This window comes from Pseudopipra pipra, chromosome 7 (assembly GCF_036250125.1).
Source record: "Pseudopipra pipra isolate bDixPip1 chromosome 7, bDixPip1.hap1, whole genome shotgun sequence".
Classification (NCBI taxonomy): domain Eukaryota; kingdom Metazoa; phylum Chordata; class Aves; order Passeriformes; family Pipridae; genus Pseudopipra; species Pseudopipra pipra.
In genome coordinates, this window is record NC_087555.1 from 21345140 (window position 1) to 21363674 (window position 18535).

Here is an 18535-nt window from a genome sequence, read left to right on the forward strand (position 1 = left end):
CAATAATTAAATACAAAACGCAAGGAGTTGCCTTCTTGACTTTCAAATCATACTTTTGCCAAATCCAAAATGAAACACAACTGCAGGGTACTAATAAAAGCAGGCATGACTAGGCAAGGTAATTTCCTCCTGCATTAATCTTAAAATCTTTAGGAGTCATCAGAGTTTTATTTCACTGGTTCTGGTTTAAATGGCCAAGTTTAACAACACATTAAGACTTGCACTGGGGGGGATCAATTTCAAACAAATGCTCCCTTTGCAGTTGCTCCTGTGTGAAGGAAAACGATCTTCTGTTGATCAGAAATTCAGTGTACTTTAAACAGCATTTAAAGTGACTCTCCTGTATGTTTTAATTGGGCTGGATGCTTGATGTCCCCTCATTTCATTAAAGAACAGTTTAATTTTAACAGCAAGTACTCAGGACAGTGTTTCCTTCTGCTTTGAGACTCACTGAGCACAGAATGGATGACTAGCTGTCAGGGAGCAGGTTGCAAGTAACCACAACCAAAGTCCTGCTGTGCAGTAGATCACTGAAAAGAAATTTTCTTTTCTTCTAAGTGACAGTGGCTAGCTCAGATCCCAAAGAAATCAAAAACTATTTTATTCTGATTGCAAATTCATCATTTATGCCTTAGGGGCTCCCTTTTGCTGGAGAGTGGTGGAATAGAAAGGGCCCTAATTTAATTTCCTGAATTAAGGAAAGACTCTGAAATGGGCTCTTCTCCATGTCCAGTCTCTGTGTTACAGAGAAGATGACCTCGTTTATGCTACAGTTGAAAATAAATAAGGCAAGGAAAGATTGTGTCATAGAACCCTTGTTTATTTCTGTAGTCCTAATTTGGATAATTTCATATCCTAGACAATGGAATGGAGGGCAAGACAGCTCTATTGTATGACTCTGGGTGTCATGCCTTGGTATTTGGAGATTATCTAGGTAATGAAATCAGTAGGTAAGAATGGATTATTGGGACCACAGTTGCATTTCCATGTAAATAGTTCTAGTGAAATATTTGCAACTATTCAGTCTGAACTTCCTAATTTCTGAATTGTTTTATCTGATGTCCGGAAGCAATATTTGAACCAAGAAGCCAAGCATAATTAAGTTTGACTTCTGTTGCTTAGTAGCATGTATATAATTTTATGTTTATGTTTAATTTTCAGTAGTTTTTAGCTGACATCAGTGCAGAAGCAGTTGAGTATTTTTGGGGGAGAATAAAATAGCTCTTGCCAAGTCTTACGTTGCCTTTTAGTCTTGACTAAGGTAATTTGCCAGCTGATGGTGCTTATGTGGCAGGTCCTTCTGTGACAATAATATAAATATGCCATGATCAGAGTTGTTTCTTATAAAAAAGCATGGGATAAAATTTATACAGCTCCTATCCTTGGGAGGAGCTTGCAGTCTGGTCTGGGAGGCCTTTTTTTCTTCTTCTGGTTTGTATTTCATGGATTAGTCTCTTTGCTCCAAGGCTTCCAAGTGTTGTATCTTTTATCAATCCACAGGCATCCCTGCTCACCTCATGCATTTAGCTGGCTACAGGCAAAGTCTATTTATTTTTACTAGTTTCTCATAGGTTGGTAAAGGGTCAGTTTTGTGAGCAGCAAATAGGTTATTTTGTATTTATTTCCTGAATTACCCACCACATTAGACATACTTGGCTTTTTCTTTCTAACTTGGGAGTTACAGAATTATTAGAAAAAGGAAGAGAAAGTTCTTCAGGGTCTACCAGCTACTATTTTTAGCTGTTATCCACCATCAGAACTATTTACCCACCATTTGCCCCAGGTACCCTAACAAAAATACTACCTTAGTTTGCCAAAATATGCCCATGTTCCTACCAACTTCTTCCTTCATTCTGATAGCAGGAAGCACTGTCTCTACCAGCCGCTGGCATCCTTCGCAGTTGGAGCTGTTAATTTTTCAGTAACTACCATAAGTCATCACTGATAATTTTCAGACAACTTTCAAATATGCATATTAGGTAATTAAGTTTGCAATAAGTGTCACTCTGTTATGCTAATGTTAAACATGCAACCCTTTCCTTGTCCTTCTGCATTAAGGTTTTTCTAAACTGATGTGTCAATAACTAGTTTTTTCCAGCTGTTCTAGATCAACAGTTCTTTTCTGAGCTGTGATGTAAAAAAAAATGCACTCACCTCATTTATACTATATACAAAAGAAACATAGCATCTTTGGAAGTCACTTAATTGCATTCAGGTGTCATAGTCTAGCTTCTAAAATTACTTTTCTCCATTAGTGCCACTTAGAGGTATATGCTTACATTTATTCTGTTTTGGGCCTTTTGAATCTGTCACAGTGCAAGATCAACAAACCTTTAACATGGAAAAGATTCTTAAATTAATGAGGGACTGTCTTGTACCCAGAACAATCTACTAATTGCAAGTAATAAAGTTTCAAAAATATAGAAATCTTTCCTTTTAACTGTCAGTTTTTCTCTTCAAATAGTTTCCGGATGAGGAAATTGTTCTGATTGAGCTTGGGGTGAATCAGAGCTCAGTCCTTTCAAAAGGCTGTTTCTGAGGGGTTTTTCTCTTTAGTTTTCCTGGTATAGGACTGTAAGGTTATTCTTATTTTTACTTAATTCTCAGGTCTTGTCTCGCACATAAAAGATTTTAGCAGTTGTTCCGAGAGAACTAGACTATATATATATATAATCATTTTTAGTGGTGGACTTGACAGTGCTAGGTTAACAGTTGAACTCTATGGTCTTTGGGGATTTTTCCAACCTAAATTATAGAATGACTTGGTTTGGAAGAGACCCTAAAAATCATCTAGATCCCTAACCACCTTAATGAGTCTGTAATTCACCAGGATTCCAGCAAGTCCTGCCAGCTTCTGCCATTCTCCCTTCAATTGCTCAGTAGAAGCAGTAGCAGAGTATTAATAAAAAAATCTGTTCCTTCAGTCTTCCTTACTACAGAATTTTACTGGATGGACAAAATTCCTAGCCATGATAATTGGAACTGAAGAAGCTTTCCTTGCTAAGAAAGTGGTGGTTAATAACTTCCTGGTGCTATGGAGTTACATTGAACCAAAATAGTCTTTGAAGAGTTTCTTGTGTTTCATGCATTCTTCTCAGCCCAAAAAAGAGAAGTGAAATAACTGGTCCTTTTCTTGACTATGACTATTTCTGAAAATTAAACTTTTCCTTTACCCCATAGTTCCTAACACAGTGCCTACTAACACATACTTGATAAAGCCTGGGATGATCCTAGTAACATATTTTTGGCAGTGGTATTCCCTGAAGATGTAAGTCTTTCTCTGCCACGGCCAGCTTATGGATGTAAGTAGCAACTATGCTACAAATTTCTTTTCAGCTGTCAGTGAGGGCTCCCCTAGGCACAACAAAAGAGGTGAGAGCAGGTATTGAGGCATTTGGTAGAATGAAAGCATAAAACAGTTGTTCGCACTTGGTTATCAGTTTTCTAAAACGACATTTCTTATTGTGGATAATGGACATTCTAGAAGACTTTCTCTGCTGAAATATGTAACATAGGATGCTACGTGTGTTTGCCTATAGAAAGTACGTATTATGACTGGGAAAGGAAGTGACCATATTTCAAAGCTGTGTTGTAATACATATGCACCAGGGAGCAGAGCTAATGTAGCGTGTGCAGTCTCAAGCCTTTCCACTTCCTGATTGTGAGCTCTTTCCAGCACAACCATAATGGCAAGTGCCTCATCCCTGCCAGTTTCCAACTTATCCAAATAGGCTCAGACATCTTTCCTGTGGCTCTTTTGATGTTATCTCATATAAGGCAAACCCTACTTTTAAAACAAAGCAACTTTGAAATTAATGTTGCAGCAGAGCCAATTTCATTAAGGAAATCAACAAACTTGACTTGGGGAATGAAATGTTAAATGACTAAGCCCCATTCTGAAAGTTTACAGCACAAGTTTTGACCACACTTAAACTGGAACAGTGATGAGGTGATTACATGCTGTCTTGATGTCTTCCTCAGGATGGGAAATAGAACATAACAGATTTTTGTGAAGAAAGGTGCTGAATACCCTGGGTTGTCACGTTAATATAATTCAGAAGATAAGGATGTGCAGACAACTGTCCCAAAGGAAAAATTCTTTATGAATATTGTTTACTTTGTTGTATGTGTTTAGTTTGCAAAGGAAGAAATTGATTTTGTTCACCTACCAGCTAAAATACAAGAATACAAAGCTCTAGAGTGATATTTTTTAAAATATACTTCTGTTATTAGGTTACCAGATGAGCTTACAAAGAAATCATAGTTACCAGTGCTATAGAACTTTATTGATTACATATACATAAAAAAAGAACAAAGAAACCCAACAACTTTTACTTTTCTTGTTGTTATAACTGTTTTTGTGACTGCCTTACTTTGAAATATTATTAAAATTTGCATGATGACATGAGCTCTCATTTCCAAAGACTTCCAGAGGAAGCCCTGTAACATAACAGAATTAATACCAAGTTAGTCAGCCACAACAGATTCAAGGTGAGGTTTAAAGTGCTTCCAAATCCTCTATATAGCCCACACAACTGTGTGTTTGGACCTGCAGGTATACATGCCCTTAAAGGGCACACTACAGCTGTTATGATGTTGGATATAGAAATACCTGATATTTAGGTGTCTCATTTGTGGCATGAAACCTCTACTTTGTCATGCCTGACTGATATTTACTGATAGCATAAACCATAATATTTACTGATTTCTTTTATGCAAAGACACCTATAAGGGGACTATATAAATGAGTCAATAAGAAATCATGATTACAAGCAGTATTGAAGCACTGCATTAATTTTTCAGACCTTGAACATATACCTCTGTGTGATATTTATAACCTTAATTTTCTCTTGAATGTTTGATACTGGGAGCAGTTTCTTTACAAAAAAGCAAAACACGATATTCCTTTGAAAGGAATTTCTGTCCACTGGTTTGAGGTGTTCAGCAGAAGGAGCATAAGTCTGACTGGCAGACACTTGAACCTATATCAGATTCAAACCCATGTCTCCTTGTTTTTTGTTTAGTGAGAGGCCTCACTGTCATACTAGATCTAGGTTGTTCCTCCCCTTCTTTGCAGAAAAAAAAAAAAGTGTTAGTCTGAAGGGAAAAGGCAGGACTCCTGACTGGGGCATTCTGCTAGGAATGGGGAATCTGTGCTCTGCTTCTTGTTCCAAGGACTGCTTGTTTTACCCATTAACTGCTTCATACAAAGTACATGAAATCTCATTCATAACAGCAGCTTTCCAGTGGGCTGTATGAATCCATGGTTGTCCAGTGCTCAGTAATTAGATGCTTCTGGGCATATTTAGAAGCAGAACAGGTGTGTAAGTCTCCGTAGTCCAGTGAGTGTTGTGAAGAGATACCTGAACTGCAGGCTAAAAAAATGAAACCACAATAGCTGTGGCTACTCTGGCTGTACTAATCATCTCATCTAAAGAAAGCTAATGTGGTTAGATTGCTTCTAGTATCTAAGATGCCCTGGGAACCTTATGGGCTATTGCTGACTTAAGTGTAGACTGTGTAAAAGTGTAGATACTTTGTGCTGTTTCAGAGAGTCTTGGAGCATTCAACATACCTGCATTTGGCCAAAAGATGTGCTATGGGAAATCTGCATGTTTCTGAAGTGGCAGCTGGAGATCAGATACAATATTCTAGGATTCCTACAGAAATACGTTGCAATGGAATCCCATTCCTGGGTGAACTTTGGACATCTATGGAATTAAGGAAGCATCTAGAGGCTGATACTGTTGGATTTCCAAATATGAATCTGTCCTGTCCCACACCAACCCATCAAGTATGTCTGCACGATTCCAATGAAATGGAAGGAAAAGGATAGGCTGGAATTACTGGCAGATGGTTGAGCTGTCCCCTGGGGAGGTAGGAGGTATGAATTTGAACCTTGTCAGACAGCAGAGGAAATTGATACCTTGCCACAATTTAATAACACACTTGAATGTCCGCTCAAAAGCTCCTGTTGGGAGTCTCTGAGTTTCAGAGCAGATGCTCTCCATGGTACAACTTGCAGTTTTACTCCCTGATTGCCTAAATGGAATCCTTCTGGATTTACAGTGACCTTAAGGTTCTCTCCAATGGAACTCTGCTGAAGACCTTGTTCCAACCTGCAATCTGAATACAGACACACATGCATCTGGGTTCCAGTAGGAAAAGGAGAGCATGAATGGACTGAGATGAGCTCGGTTACACCATGGTGCCAGTAACACCAAGGTCACAGGTTTGATCCCTATATGGGCCATTCACTTAAGAGTTGGACTCAATGATCCTTGTGGATCCCTTCCAGCTCAGAATGTTCTGTGATTCTGTGACTCGCAGTAGGTGAGCAGTTAAAACACTTGAATTATGATACCTGTGCAGTCCTGCTGTGCTTAACTCAAACATATTCTTGTCTATGAATATGCATACCTAGGCGATTTACAGACAGATCAGACTTTTTTTTAAACATGGTTATGCTCAACTTACGTTACAATATCTTTGTGCATGGAGATGCAGGTTCTCATCCTTCTTCAATACTTCAGTGTAACAGAATAATAGTGTAGTTTGAAGTTCTGTTCATAGAACAAAAAAAGTTATTTTCAACGTGCTGTGTGTTTTCCTCCAGACTACTCAGCTCTGCACTCTTTGGACAGTCAAATCTTTGCTATGCTTATGGAAAGGACCTTACATGAGAAAGACTCCTGTGTTCCTGATGTTTGGGTGTCATTTTGAAATAAAAAGTATTATTGTAGTGGCAGTTTTTCAGTGAAAATGGGAGGGAGTAATAAAGCTTCTTTGTAGATTTATGGTAAAATTAATCTTAAAGATTTAATGGTAAGAAATGTAAGTTTTCTATTATGCTTTTGTACCGCAGTGACATATACAAATGTTTCTTAAGCTGAAATCATATGACATATGATTTCATTCTCAAGATGACTGCTTTTCTTATATTTTTTTTTGTTAAATCAAAGGTGGACATTGTGATGAAGTAAGCTGCAAATGTATGTCTTGTGTTTTTAGCTCTGTAGTACTGTATGAACAGCTCATTTGGGCAATAGCTATAAATACATAGTGGCAGACAAACTGTACAAATGAACTCAGAGCTATATATATATATATATGAGAAAAAGAGTGTTTTGCACAGGTTAAAATAGAAAAAGGAACATTTTCCTGTGATATCAAAATACAGCTTGATTGAAGATATTCACAGGCGTACAAGCACAGACAATTATTGCTTGAGCTTATGAAAATGTAGCTCTTAATATCTGTTCTAACCTCCATTAGGAATATTATAGAGCTGTGGTCTGCATCTATATTGGTTATTTAACAGTGATAGTGCATATTGTAATTGATCTGGATAAAGATGTTAGCATAAAGTATGGCAGATGTGCTTAAACCTTATGTCCCTGTGTAGTCATCATTGGCCAATGATGGCTTAATTTTTCTTTGAGATAAAATGTGCAGCTCCACTTTATAACTTGGTATAACTTTTAAATGCAAAATTCCCGTGCATCTTTATTTAAAGTGACAGAGTTTTTATCAAATAGTACAGATAATTAAGTGCTGAAACTGAAAACCACGTCCAAGTGAAGAATTCTGCTGATTTTGTGTGTGTGATTGTTTACAGATTTCATTCTCCATTTGCTCCCAAAGAATACACTTAAACACTCAATCAATGAATAACCTACAGCAGTTTGTTGTAGATTCAATAATGGGGAATGGTGCATTGTACCAGGATAGTCAGATATACCCATAGGGAGTGTCAGTGGTCAAAATGCTTCCATTGCCAGAAGGTAGTCTGAAAATGGTCTAGAAATTCAATACAGCATTGACCCTACATTGTATACATGATCTGCAGTCAGTTTCTCAATCTTACTTGAAGTCTAAAAAACAGCCATTTTAATTCTAGGATTCAAAATGTATGTATAAATATATATACTGGATTAAAACTATTTTTCTTTCTCTAAAGCTATAAGTTGCAGGTGTTTGTGTTTGTTCCCCCCCCCCCCCCCCCCCCCCATATCTGACCTTGTTTTGTTTCAGCACAAACACATTTTATTACAGTGAAGTTTCTGAAATTGGAGTCTTGGAAAAATTATGCACGCTCCCCCCTCTCCATTTTCAGATATCTCTAACTGATACCAAATGTTTTCAAAATGCATAATGATACCAAATTACAGAAAAATGTAGGTTGCTAGACTAACCGAAAAGCATTAGCTCCTGATGATAAACTGTTTTGGGTAATCAAAATCACAATTCTGTCTTTTAATGTAGAAGTTTATTTAAATATTTCAAATTGAAACAAAAAATGTGAATGAAATTTTAAAAATATAAATGGAAGATTGTTTCTTATACAGAATTATAAATCATTTTTATTGTATAAAAGAAAGCTAAACTTGTTCCTGCCTATACAAATTTTTATTCTATACTTTTGTTTTTAATTTTTTTTTTTTCAAGTGAGAGTAATAATTTTCTTAGTAATCCTACCTGGGACCCTGCATGGACCTGGGACCCTATGCCCAAATGGATCCTATGCTGCAGCTTCTTGGATGGAACAAAAACTTCCTGCTAATTGACACATCACCTTGCTCCAGTCTACTGACCATTCGAGGTAAGTCAGACACTTTTGTTGTGCAGTGTGTTTCTTGTTTTCTAAATTGCCAGTGAAAGTCTTGCTAAACTAAAGCAAACGTGTGTTGCCTTGCCCCGTGCTTCAGACTGATGCATAATAAAGTGAGCATTGCTACTAAATACTCAGAAAAAGTCTGAGTACCTTGAGTTATGCATATGATCATAAAAGTGAGATTACACCACTTGTGATTTGCAATGTACAGTGTCACAGACTGGCTTTCAGAATTGAATGCACAGCTCAAGCACTCACTTTCCAAATGGAAGTCTAATTGTTCTATTAAAATATCAGTCCTCAAGTTTATGGTTTAATTCAAGTTTTTAAGAAGACCTTCCTCCCTTGAGGTTGTTTGTTTGGAGAAATGTTTAACTGTATCTTATTTAAGAGATGCAAATGTTTTATAAAACCTTTCTGAAGCTTTTTCTGAAGCCTAAAAGTGCCTTGTTTTGCCAGCTGTCTTTGAAAGTTCAGTGCATAAAATGTTAGAAGCCTGACTTTTTTCTATCTTGTATATCTTTGAAAAATTGGTTTATGGCGAGTCATACATCATGTATCTAAGACATATGGGAATAGTTAAAGATTAAGGTAAATAGACAAATTGAACTGCTTTAAATCATTTTTCCCTGTTTCACTTTTATGAAAGAGTTTATGAACAAAAGTTGACATTAAGCAATCACAATAGGCTATTCTATATATTTTAGACAGTGGTAAAGACTTTAGTGTCAGAAAGTGTTGCATCACTGATGCTTGTATCAATTTGATTGGTGTCCAAGTTTTAAAAATGTTACTTTGTCAAGTCATAACCTTTTCTGAGTCTTTCATTTGTCATTGTTTTGATGATTATATCTTAAGAAAAAAAAAAGAAAAATGTTCTGTGCATCAGGAATCATATCATAGTTCATAAGGCTTATCAATTTTTTGGATAAAATTAGTGTTTGTCCTCTTATGTAATATGATTGCTTAGATGTTTTGGTGTAAAGGTTTCATTTTAAATACAAAGATTAGCAATGTCACTTAAGAAAAGTTTGTTAGAAATGCATTTTAATGAAATATCAGAACACAGTTTGGCTTGCAAAGTCATAAATGAGAAAACTTATTCCCACATAGCCACCATACTCTGGCTGTTATTGACAATAGTATTGGCATAAGCTGGGGGCTTCCAGACCAAAGGAAAAAGTGTCAGCTCACAAAGCAAGGTAATTCAGAGTATAGAACTTGATATAAGCAGATGAGTATTTTTGTTCTTATCTTGAATGGTTGAACCAAATGTGGCAATTCTGTAGACATCAAATAGCTAAGAGAAAATGGTTCTCTTTTGCCTATTTGCTAAGTCTTTGGCAGGTACTTCAGAAATGTGAAACAATAGGGGTGTGCACTAACAATGCTATCCATGGTTTAAAGTGTTGTTTCCTTTATTTTTTGGTTTTAGAGCAATTACTTGTGTTGTCATTCTGAAGGGCTGGGAGCTGGGGTGGGTGTTAAAGATGTTGCTAAGATGAATTGACCATATCTAAATATTCCTTTATACTTATAGGAAACTTCAGGGGGAAAACAACCAAGCTACCAGTATTTTATTTTATTCAGATCCTTGGGAGACAGCTTAGCCAAGTGATCTTAAATTAAACACAATTTCTTCTGAATGTCAACTAAACATAATGATTGTTGTCATGTTTTTACAACTATTTAATTTAGCCCTTTACAGTATTTACTTGTTAGTTAATTGTAGGGAGATCGTTGCTTCACATACTTTGTAGGCCTTATATTTTTTTTTAATCATTTAGTACTAATCTTGTAATTAATACCTAATTCAGTTTATTTTTGCTGCATACAGTAATAAGCAATACACCAGTGATATCTTTGATCATGCTAGAAATTGGTGGTTTATATCAATCTGTCTGTATATAAACCAAAAAAAGTTATGGTATATGTATTATTTTGCAAAAGGTAATTTTATTTCCTGTACAGATGAAGGACGAAAACACAGAAATAAAATAACATTTAATACTGCAAATGTTTTTTTCTGTAGCAAGGTAATAATGTTGCTTTGCAGCTATTTTTAATGGGTCACTGACTGTTTTGAATTAGAGGATGTATTTGGACTGTTTCTATGCACTATGTTAAAATCAGACACTGATTATTTTCGGTACTACGGGTATTAGTGCAGCTTTTAGTCTGTGTATTAGGAAAGTGCTTCTTTCCTGAAAGCTATTGCTATCTTCCCTGCCTATTGAATTAGCTGATGAAAATCCTACAATATTAAAAGAATTCTTAGGTGAGTTATATTCCCTAAATTAATGGAGAAATTGCTCTTTACTTTCCTAGATTAAATTCATATAATAAACTTGATTATTGAATTACATTGCAATATGTTACGTTAGAAAGATATCTTATCATGACTTGCTGCTAAAGCAACTTCTCTTTCTCTTCTTTTTTTAATATTGTCTTTGGAAAGAGTGCCGATAATCTTAGCCTGCCACCCAAATGTTGTGCAGTTTTAGCAGGGGAGCTTTAACATTTCAATCACAAGAGGGAGCTGTTGGAGCTAAAACCACTAGAAATGCTCACTTACGCATTGCCGTTTTAATTGATACTGTTCAGTTCTAAATATTTAATGAAATATATTAACAATTATTAGTTTCCACCATCACACCCTATGACTACCACTGACATGCATTTTCTAAGAGAAGTATGAAAACAATAATTAACGTGAATAAACCTATACATTGGCAATAATATATTTGGTGTGTGTGTGGGAACAACAGCCAATCTTTTCTCCCTATGTTGGTGACAAGCTTAAATCTGCTTCAAAACAAATAGTCTTGTCGAGCAGTGAAACATGACTTTCGTTATAGAAACCTTTGTTATTAATTCATGTTGTTATGTATCAAAAGTCTGTGGGTCCAACTTTTCTAGTATCTCTGGTAGGAAATTGAGTGCACACATGAATGTCATATGGTGAAGAATGTCAGTTTATATGAAAATTGAAGAATTATCTGTTTTCCCCCTGCAGTTATGCACAAAGGCATCATTGTCAGTTGCCTTTCTTAGGCCTTCCCTGCAGGCATGATCAGACTCAAGCAGACAGCTATTTTCCTTTAATTTTCCACAGCAAGTCAGTAATGCTTATGATTATTGTGAAGTCAGGAAAAGTTTAGTTTCATCAAGTGACATGTAGTGTTGCAATTAGTTACTTAAGCACTTCTTATAAAATTTTCTGCTACGGTATCCGGCTTGTCAGATGCAGCTAAATATTAGCATCTTGTATTAAACAGGATGGTAAAAACTCCTAGCAGAAAGCACAGCTGACAGCTCTCAACATGAGCTGAATGATCACTCACAATTGTAATCGATTCTGTAAGTACTGAACACAAACCCCCAGGCAATTGAGGAAAATAGGATGATGAAGGACTGCAAACTAATACGTTACACATCTTCATTGATTAGTCATTGATTAACCATTATTTTTCTGAATGACAAACAGCTAGTGGTAAAGTAACTGAAGCTGATGATTTATTTACATGTTAGACAGAAGATGACTTCTTTATTCAGCTGATTGTGAGGTAATGTGAAATCAGAAGACAGCAACAGTTTAAGAATAGAGGCAGGTTTATATATATTTTTTTTTTTAACAGCATTCCTAGATTAAAAATGTTTTTACTGGGGAGAAATTTAACTATATTTTTCAAGCAGCACATAAAATTCAAATGCAGATTATCTACATGGTACCTGTAGTATAACTACATTTAAAGAGATCATTTTATAGACTTGGTATTTACAAGAATATTGATCAGTGTTTATTGAACTTTTAATTTAATTCTCTGTTTTGTCCAGTGCCTTATTGGCAATTAAACACAGCTGTAGAAAAGGCAGAATAATGGTTTGCAATATAACCACTATCTTTATTATTCTGAAAATACCTCCAAACCCTAGCTTTGAACATCCCATGGAATTAGGAATCACGTAATTAGGAAACAGATTTGGAGATCAGTTTTTTCTTTAATACATATCAAATATCTAATTATAATCAGCTTCTACCAATACGGTATGAAATAAAACTGATTGCAGTGAAAGGTGGGTGGGGGGTTGGACTAAGGTTTCTGCCAGTTCAGTGGACTTGTGTTGAGGGTCCAGATGACATTTTCCCCTTCTGTTTTCTTTTGTAACCTCCTTTTTTTTTTTTTTTTTTCTTTTTCATTTTTCTTCCCTGAAGAGATAACAAATCTATTCCTAGTGAATCCTTAAATCAGTGTAGGAAAAGAGGCCTATAATACTGTCTGAAAGGTTCCCTGGTACAGTCTACTTCAGCTATGAAAGTATTGTGAACAATGCCTGTTATTTATTACTGATGAATCACTAAGAATATTCACTTTTGTCACTCATAGCATTAATTGTGATGAGCTTTTTGTAAACATGTGGGTATATTTCTTCATAGGGAATTATGTTCCAAATTAACAGTAATAATGTGCACTTAATCTAGATTGCTAGTTATCCGTGATGTGTTATCCGTGACTAGTTATCAGAGAGAGTTTCAGTGAAAGATGTGTGCTTTCAGGAAATATGAATGTAGAATAACTATTTAAGGGAAATTCATCACCATTGCAAGATTAAAGGTTAATTATCGTATGATATAAATTAAGAAAAGAAAGATGGCAATATACTATAGTACCACAATTGAAGTGCAAATGTGCTTGATACTACCTCTAATAACTGTTCCATTATTAGACACACAATTGTGCAATTCTGTTGTTCCCTGGTCCTCATAGTTTTCAAAATGTGTAAATTCATACATTAAAATATCACTACACACTTGGCCAGCTTCTTCAGCATCAAATTTCTGCCTCCATTTTATGGTGAAAAATTATCATATAATTTTATGTTCTGTATGTGACTTTATGAGGGGCTTACTTACAAGTGGATAGCAACTGATATCCAGCTGGTATCTTTTGATCATGTTTAGTATGAACCTCTGCTACACTGTTAGCTTTATGTTGAAATGCTTGTCAGCTGGAACTAAGCATGATCTTATTTCAGGGTTTGAACATTTTTTACGCTAAAAAAAATAAACCCCCATGCTCCTTGTGTTCAGGTCTGTAACTTGCTTACAAAAGATCTCCAGGACAGTGATGAATTTATACTATTATTACTTTTGACTTTCTGCCAAGAAAGTTGAGCCAGTTTGACTCTTGGCACATCTAGTTGTCCCCTAGTTTCAGGACTGGTTGTATTGGGCAGCAGAAGCATTTCACCAGGCATGAAGTTGCTGCTTGCTAGGCAGTTCCATGTTATGAGCCCTGAAATGATGGTACATATCCATTTGACACCTCTCTACCTTCTCATGGCTAATCAGTCCTGTGCATTTCTGAGAAACCTGCAGCACTCCTACCTCATGCTGCACAATAAGCATTTGCAACTGAACACTGTTGATTGCTTTAACAAGTCTAAAAAATAGTGAAAGAAAAATTGCTTTTCCAGTAAAATGACAAGGAAAAGCCCCTAGGACAAAGCATGAAAATACTCAGTTCCATTCCTGTTATATGTGCATTTTCAATACATGTTTCTGGTTCCTTTTGTAAAAGTGAGTAAGAAATCCAGTGAATCCTTATAGAATTTTGTGTGTCATACTCTGTTTGTGTTACCCATTTAAATTGCCAATTAAAGGCCCTATCTGCATGAACAAGAGTTTGATGTGGCCTGCTATGTAGTGCTGGTACATAGTTCATAACTGAAGAAAAGAAAGAAGTATTTTGGATTTTCCTTCTCCTTCTTATGAGTCCAGATATGTTATCACAACTACACATGGGGTAGAATATGCCTTGGTGTCTTCAAGCATATTTAATATCTTTAATTTTTTAAATGAAAATGTAGCTGTCAATTTTAAACTAATTTGGATGGACAGCAATAAAATGCAAACCTCACTTCAAATTAGAATTTTCAGTGAGGATTTCTAATGGAAAGTAATTGCTGACAATAGGAAATGACAAATTACTAATTACTTAGTTCAATTAGACTTTTGTGCCTTTGGTCCTAAGTGGCAAGCATACAGCAAATCTTGCACTTTTATAACAATTAATGACACTAAAACTATTTAAACTGCCAACAGATGTGAGTAAGAAGACATGAGTTGAAACTTACTTAATTTACATACTATCTCAATTTTACATCAAGTAAATGGTGTTTAATTTTTATGTTACAATTAAATATAACTGGCATAGTGGAGTTTCTGCAGAACTTCTCAGAATAAAATAGTTTTGCTGAAATGCTACTGTTAATGTGTTTTTTTTCCTCTTATCACAGCACTATTTATCTTAAAGTGACGCTAAAATATATAGGGGCAGTGAATGGAATATAATTTTATTGTAGAGCTTGTTCTTTCTAAAGAGCTTTTCTAAAGAAGACTGTAGATTACTGTGATAAGATTTCAAATTCTGCTTCTAATTTACAGGTAACTGCAAAACTTCATCCACTGTATAGGATTCAGATGCAGTCAAACATTCTATGTATTTGATTCTTGATCTTTAATAAAGCCCTTCTAGAACTTGTGTGTGAAATGTTGCTTCTTGATTCATGCAATGCTGACTTACGCTATTTTTTAGCAAAGAATAGTCTTCATTCTTTCTCACGTTTTGCAGTTTTGAATTGCTTTCTGGTACATTTCTACTGAATATGGAGATATGGCAAACCGTCAATTGACTGCAATGGTTTCTGTGAGGTCATTAATATGCTGCTGCACAAGTGTATCTTCTCTGCGAAGTTTACCATAATTTCTACACCTCAAAACTCCTAATACTGGGTGCCAAAAAATTAGATGCCCAAATAAACCTTTTATGCCTTAGGAAGTGCTAGCCTCTTTTCAATGTACTCAGTGTGATCATTATGATTTCTTTAAGGTGTTTAACTGTTCTGAGGACTCAATGCTTCTGATTGAATGTTTGAATACCTAACTTTGGAAATATTTCTCACTAGTATATTTTTCATCATCAAAAGAAGGAAAATATATTAAATTGTGAAGCTATTAATCCAACAAAACTCTGTTTGACTTCGCAGATTATTTTGCCAAGGCCTATTTTTGACTTCTTCCCTTAGGCAAAACAAAAAGAAAGCTAAAGACAACATTTGAAAGAATTCATTAATCTAATAATAATTTATGATTGCTAAATTTTCCAGAGAAATCTTCCTGTCTTTTTTTTTTCTTTTTGTCTTTTGTAGCAAGATATAAGACAGTAGAGGGTTTTGTAACAATGGGTGTTCTGCAGAAAAGATGTATAGAGAGAAGATAATATGCTTAATATGGGAATAGGAATAGGAATGTCTTTATAAAGATTAAATGAGAAGGCTACAAGAAAATTAAAATGTACAACCCAAATCAGGAAAGATTTATTGAAGTGACTACATTTAGTTTCAAGAGTTGTCTTGAAAAAGAAGGTGTTTAGTAAGGTGCATTGTGAAGGTGTGTAATTTTGGTTTACAAAAGAATACAAGTACTGATAATGTTACAAGAGCCCTGATGCAGCATACTTCAAGACAGAACAAGTAGGAAACTCAATATACAGTTATGGCATTTCTTCCTCGGTGTGCTTTTATCTAAGGTCTTGACAAATGATTACCAATTGATCATCACTTTCCTTAGTCTTCCTATACTTTATGTAGTACTATGAACAAATATTATAATAAAATTCTCCTTGATTTGAAACATTAGGTGTCAGAGAGCTGAACTGAGTAGATGTAGAGGGTGTATGATGTTACGTATGAGGGTTATAACCATACAGCTAAATACCTGAAGAACTAGCTCTTCCCCTGAATTATGTTAGTGCAGTTTTGTTGTTAGTAGAGATACTTCAGTCTACATCACTTAAGTCTAGCAATTTCTGTTGAGCCGTATGGTGCTATAATCCTCTAAAAAGCAACCACCTATAGCATATGCAGTCTATGAAACTCCTGGCAAATGGATTTCTCTAAGTGCATTTCTCAAAGAGATTTTTTTTTTTTTTTTTTTTACTATTTTTTATTTTATTTGATTTCTAATTTCCCAGGATTTAGGGCAATTATACTATTACTTCAAAACAAACAAAGCTTCTAACTGAATCAAATTGCCAGCAGTAGTTTTGGACAAACCCATGTTGTTTCACTACAGCTGTAGTTTTCTTTTCCCAAAAGCTCAGTTAACTTAAGAGCTAGAAATACAAGAGAGACCATATCTCATAATAGAGGAGAAAGGAAAAGCATAGGCAGGGGGTAGGAAGCCTGGGCAGGGACAGAGGAAAGAAAGAGTTTCACAAATCAGAAAGGGAAAAAAATGTGGCGTTGGTATTGTACTTAGAAAGAGATAATGTGGAAAAGAGGTGAGAGCAGGGAGAAAAGTATACCTGGGCCAAGAAGGACAGAAAAAAAATAAAAATGGAGAAGTGGCCTAATTAGAAGAAAAAAGGAGAGGGACAGGTGATTCGGGGGGGAAGCAAAAGAAGGATCAAAGGTATCAGGCAAAAAAAAAAAAATGAAGCTAAGGAAAATTAGCAGGACAGATATAAGGCTAAGAATATGGTCTCTTCATTCATGCCACAATGAATCATGAGAGTAGAATGTTTAGGCTGATTTAATCATCTGCAGAGTGTATAATTTCCTTTATAGCTCCATCATAATTATTGAGGCACTGGCAATAGATGAAATATGCAATTCTCGATTGTTTGGTCTACCGAGGAAAATGAGGATGAAAAGGATGAAAGGCAGGAATACAGATCTATTGATGGTTAATTGTAGTTTGAATGAAATGTATGGATATATGTGTACATACAAACTAAGAGATACCTGTATCTCTAGTGATACATTAATGTGGAAGCTACACTGCTAATGACAGTGTCATGTCAACTAAAAAGTACTGAGAGAGTAATACTTTACTTCAGTGGCAATATAATCCTTTATTAATAGAATATACTGGGTAAAGTTTAGCTTCTAAAATGGACTAATACCATTATTATTGTAAGTATTTCCTTTAGCAAAATATTAATTTTTCATAATAATTTTCAAAATAAAATTTTCATAAAATTTTATGGGAACTGGGAAACACAAACAGTTCTTTAGTTTTAGTAAGAAAATATATACTATTCAAAATTGTCATAGTCTCTTGGCACCTTTGGCCCAGAATATTTCAAAGTTATGTTTGTCATTATAGAAACTCGTAGTTGTCTGGCATGATTAAAGTGAAAAGCAATAGGAATGGATTTGTAGTGTACCCCTTTGCAGATAATGTTCTGTTATCGTAGCAGTGAAAACTAACAGCACAGGATGATGCTGTAAATATTTTCTAGCATTTGGAAGTAACTACGCTGTTAATCTAATACTTGACTTGTTATTCTTCATCATGGAAATTATGTGTTTACATTTTATTTTTAAGACTAATGACTCTTAACCAGAACAACTCTATTGAAAATTTCTGATAAAAGTAGATCTCATATTTTTTTATTTATTTTTAATTTTGTTATTTTTTATTAAATGACAGAGGTTCTACTGTTCTGGTGTTTCTGAACAAATAAACAAACTGCCTTATCGCCACTATCACCCCTCCTTCCTTTTTTTTTTTTTTTTTAAGAGGAAATCTGAAGTGCAAAAAGAAAAATTGGTATAATTTAGAACTAAGACCCTGATTCAGCAAAAATCAGCTTGACTTGTGCACTAGGCAAGGCCACTGAAGTCCTGAAGAATTGTTTTTCATAGCTACAGTGCAGTGGAAGACAGATAGCTGTTTTGCAAAACTGGTCCAACCATCTTAAATATGCTTAAATAAAATGATTGTTTAGAATTTTTCAGCTATGTAATAGCATTAAATAATGGTTCATTATTAAGAACAGAATTTTTTTTCCAGATTGACAGTTGTCTTATATTTGGATATAAGATCTGACAATTGCATTTTTAATGAATTAA

General features: G+C 35.1%; 1 protein-coding gene across 1 annotated transcript in view; it reads left to right on the forward strand.

Annotated features, from left to right (window-relative positions):
• GRB14 (growth factor receptor bound protein 14) overlaps positions 1-9094 on the forward strand; it is a 104059-nt gene extending 94965 nt beyond the window's left edge. Inside the window, exon 13 of the mRNA XM_064661037.1 lies at positions 8449-9094. Within this exon, the coding sequence (XP_064517107.1) occupies positions 8449-8563 (115 nt within the window). The 3' untranslated portion in view covers positions 8564-9094. The remainder of the gene's footprint in view (positions 1-8448) is intronic.
• Positions 9095-18535: the final 9441 nt, after the last annotated feature.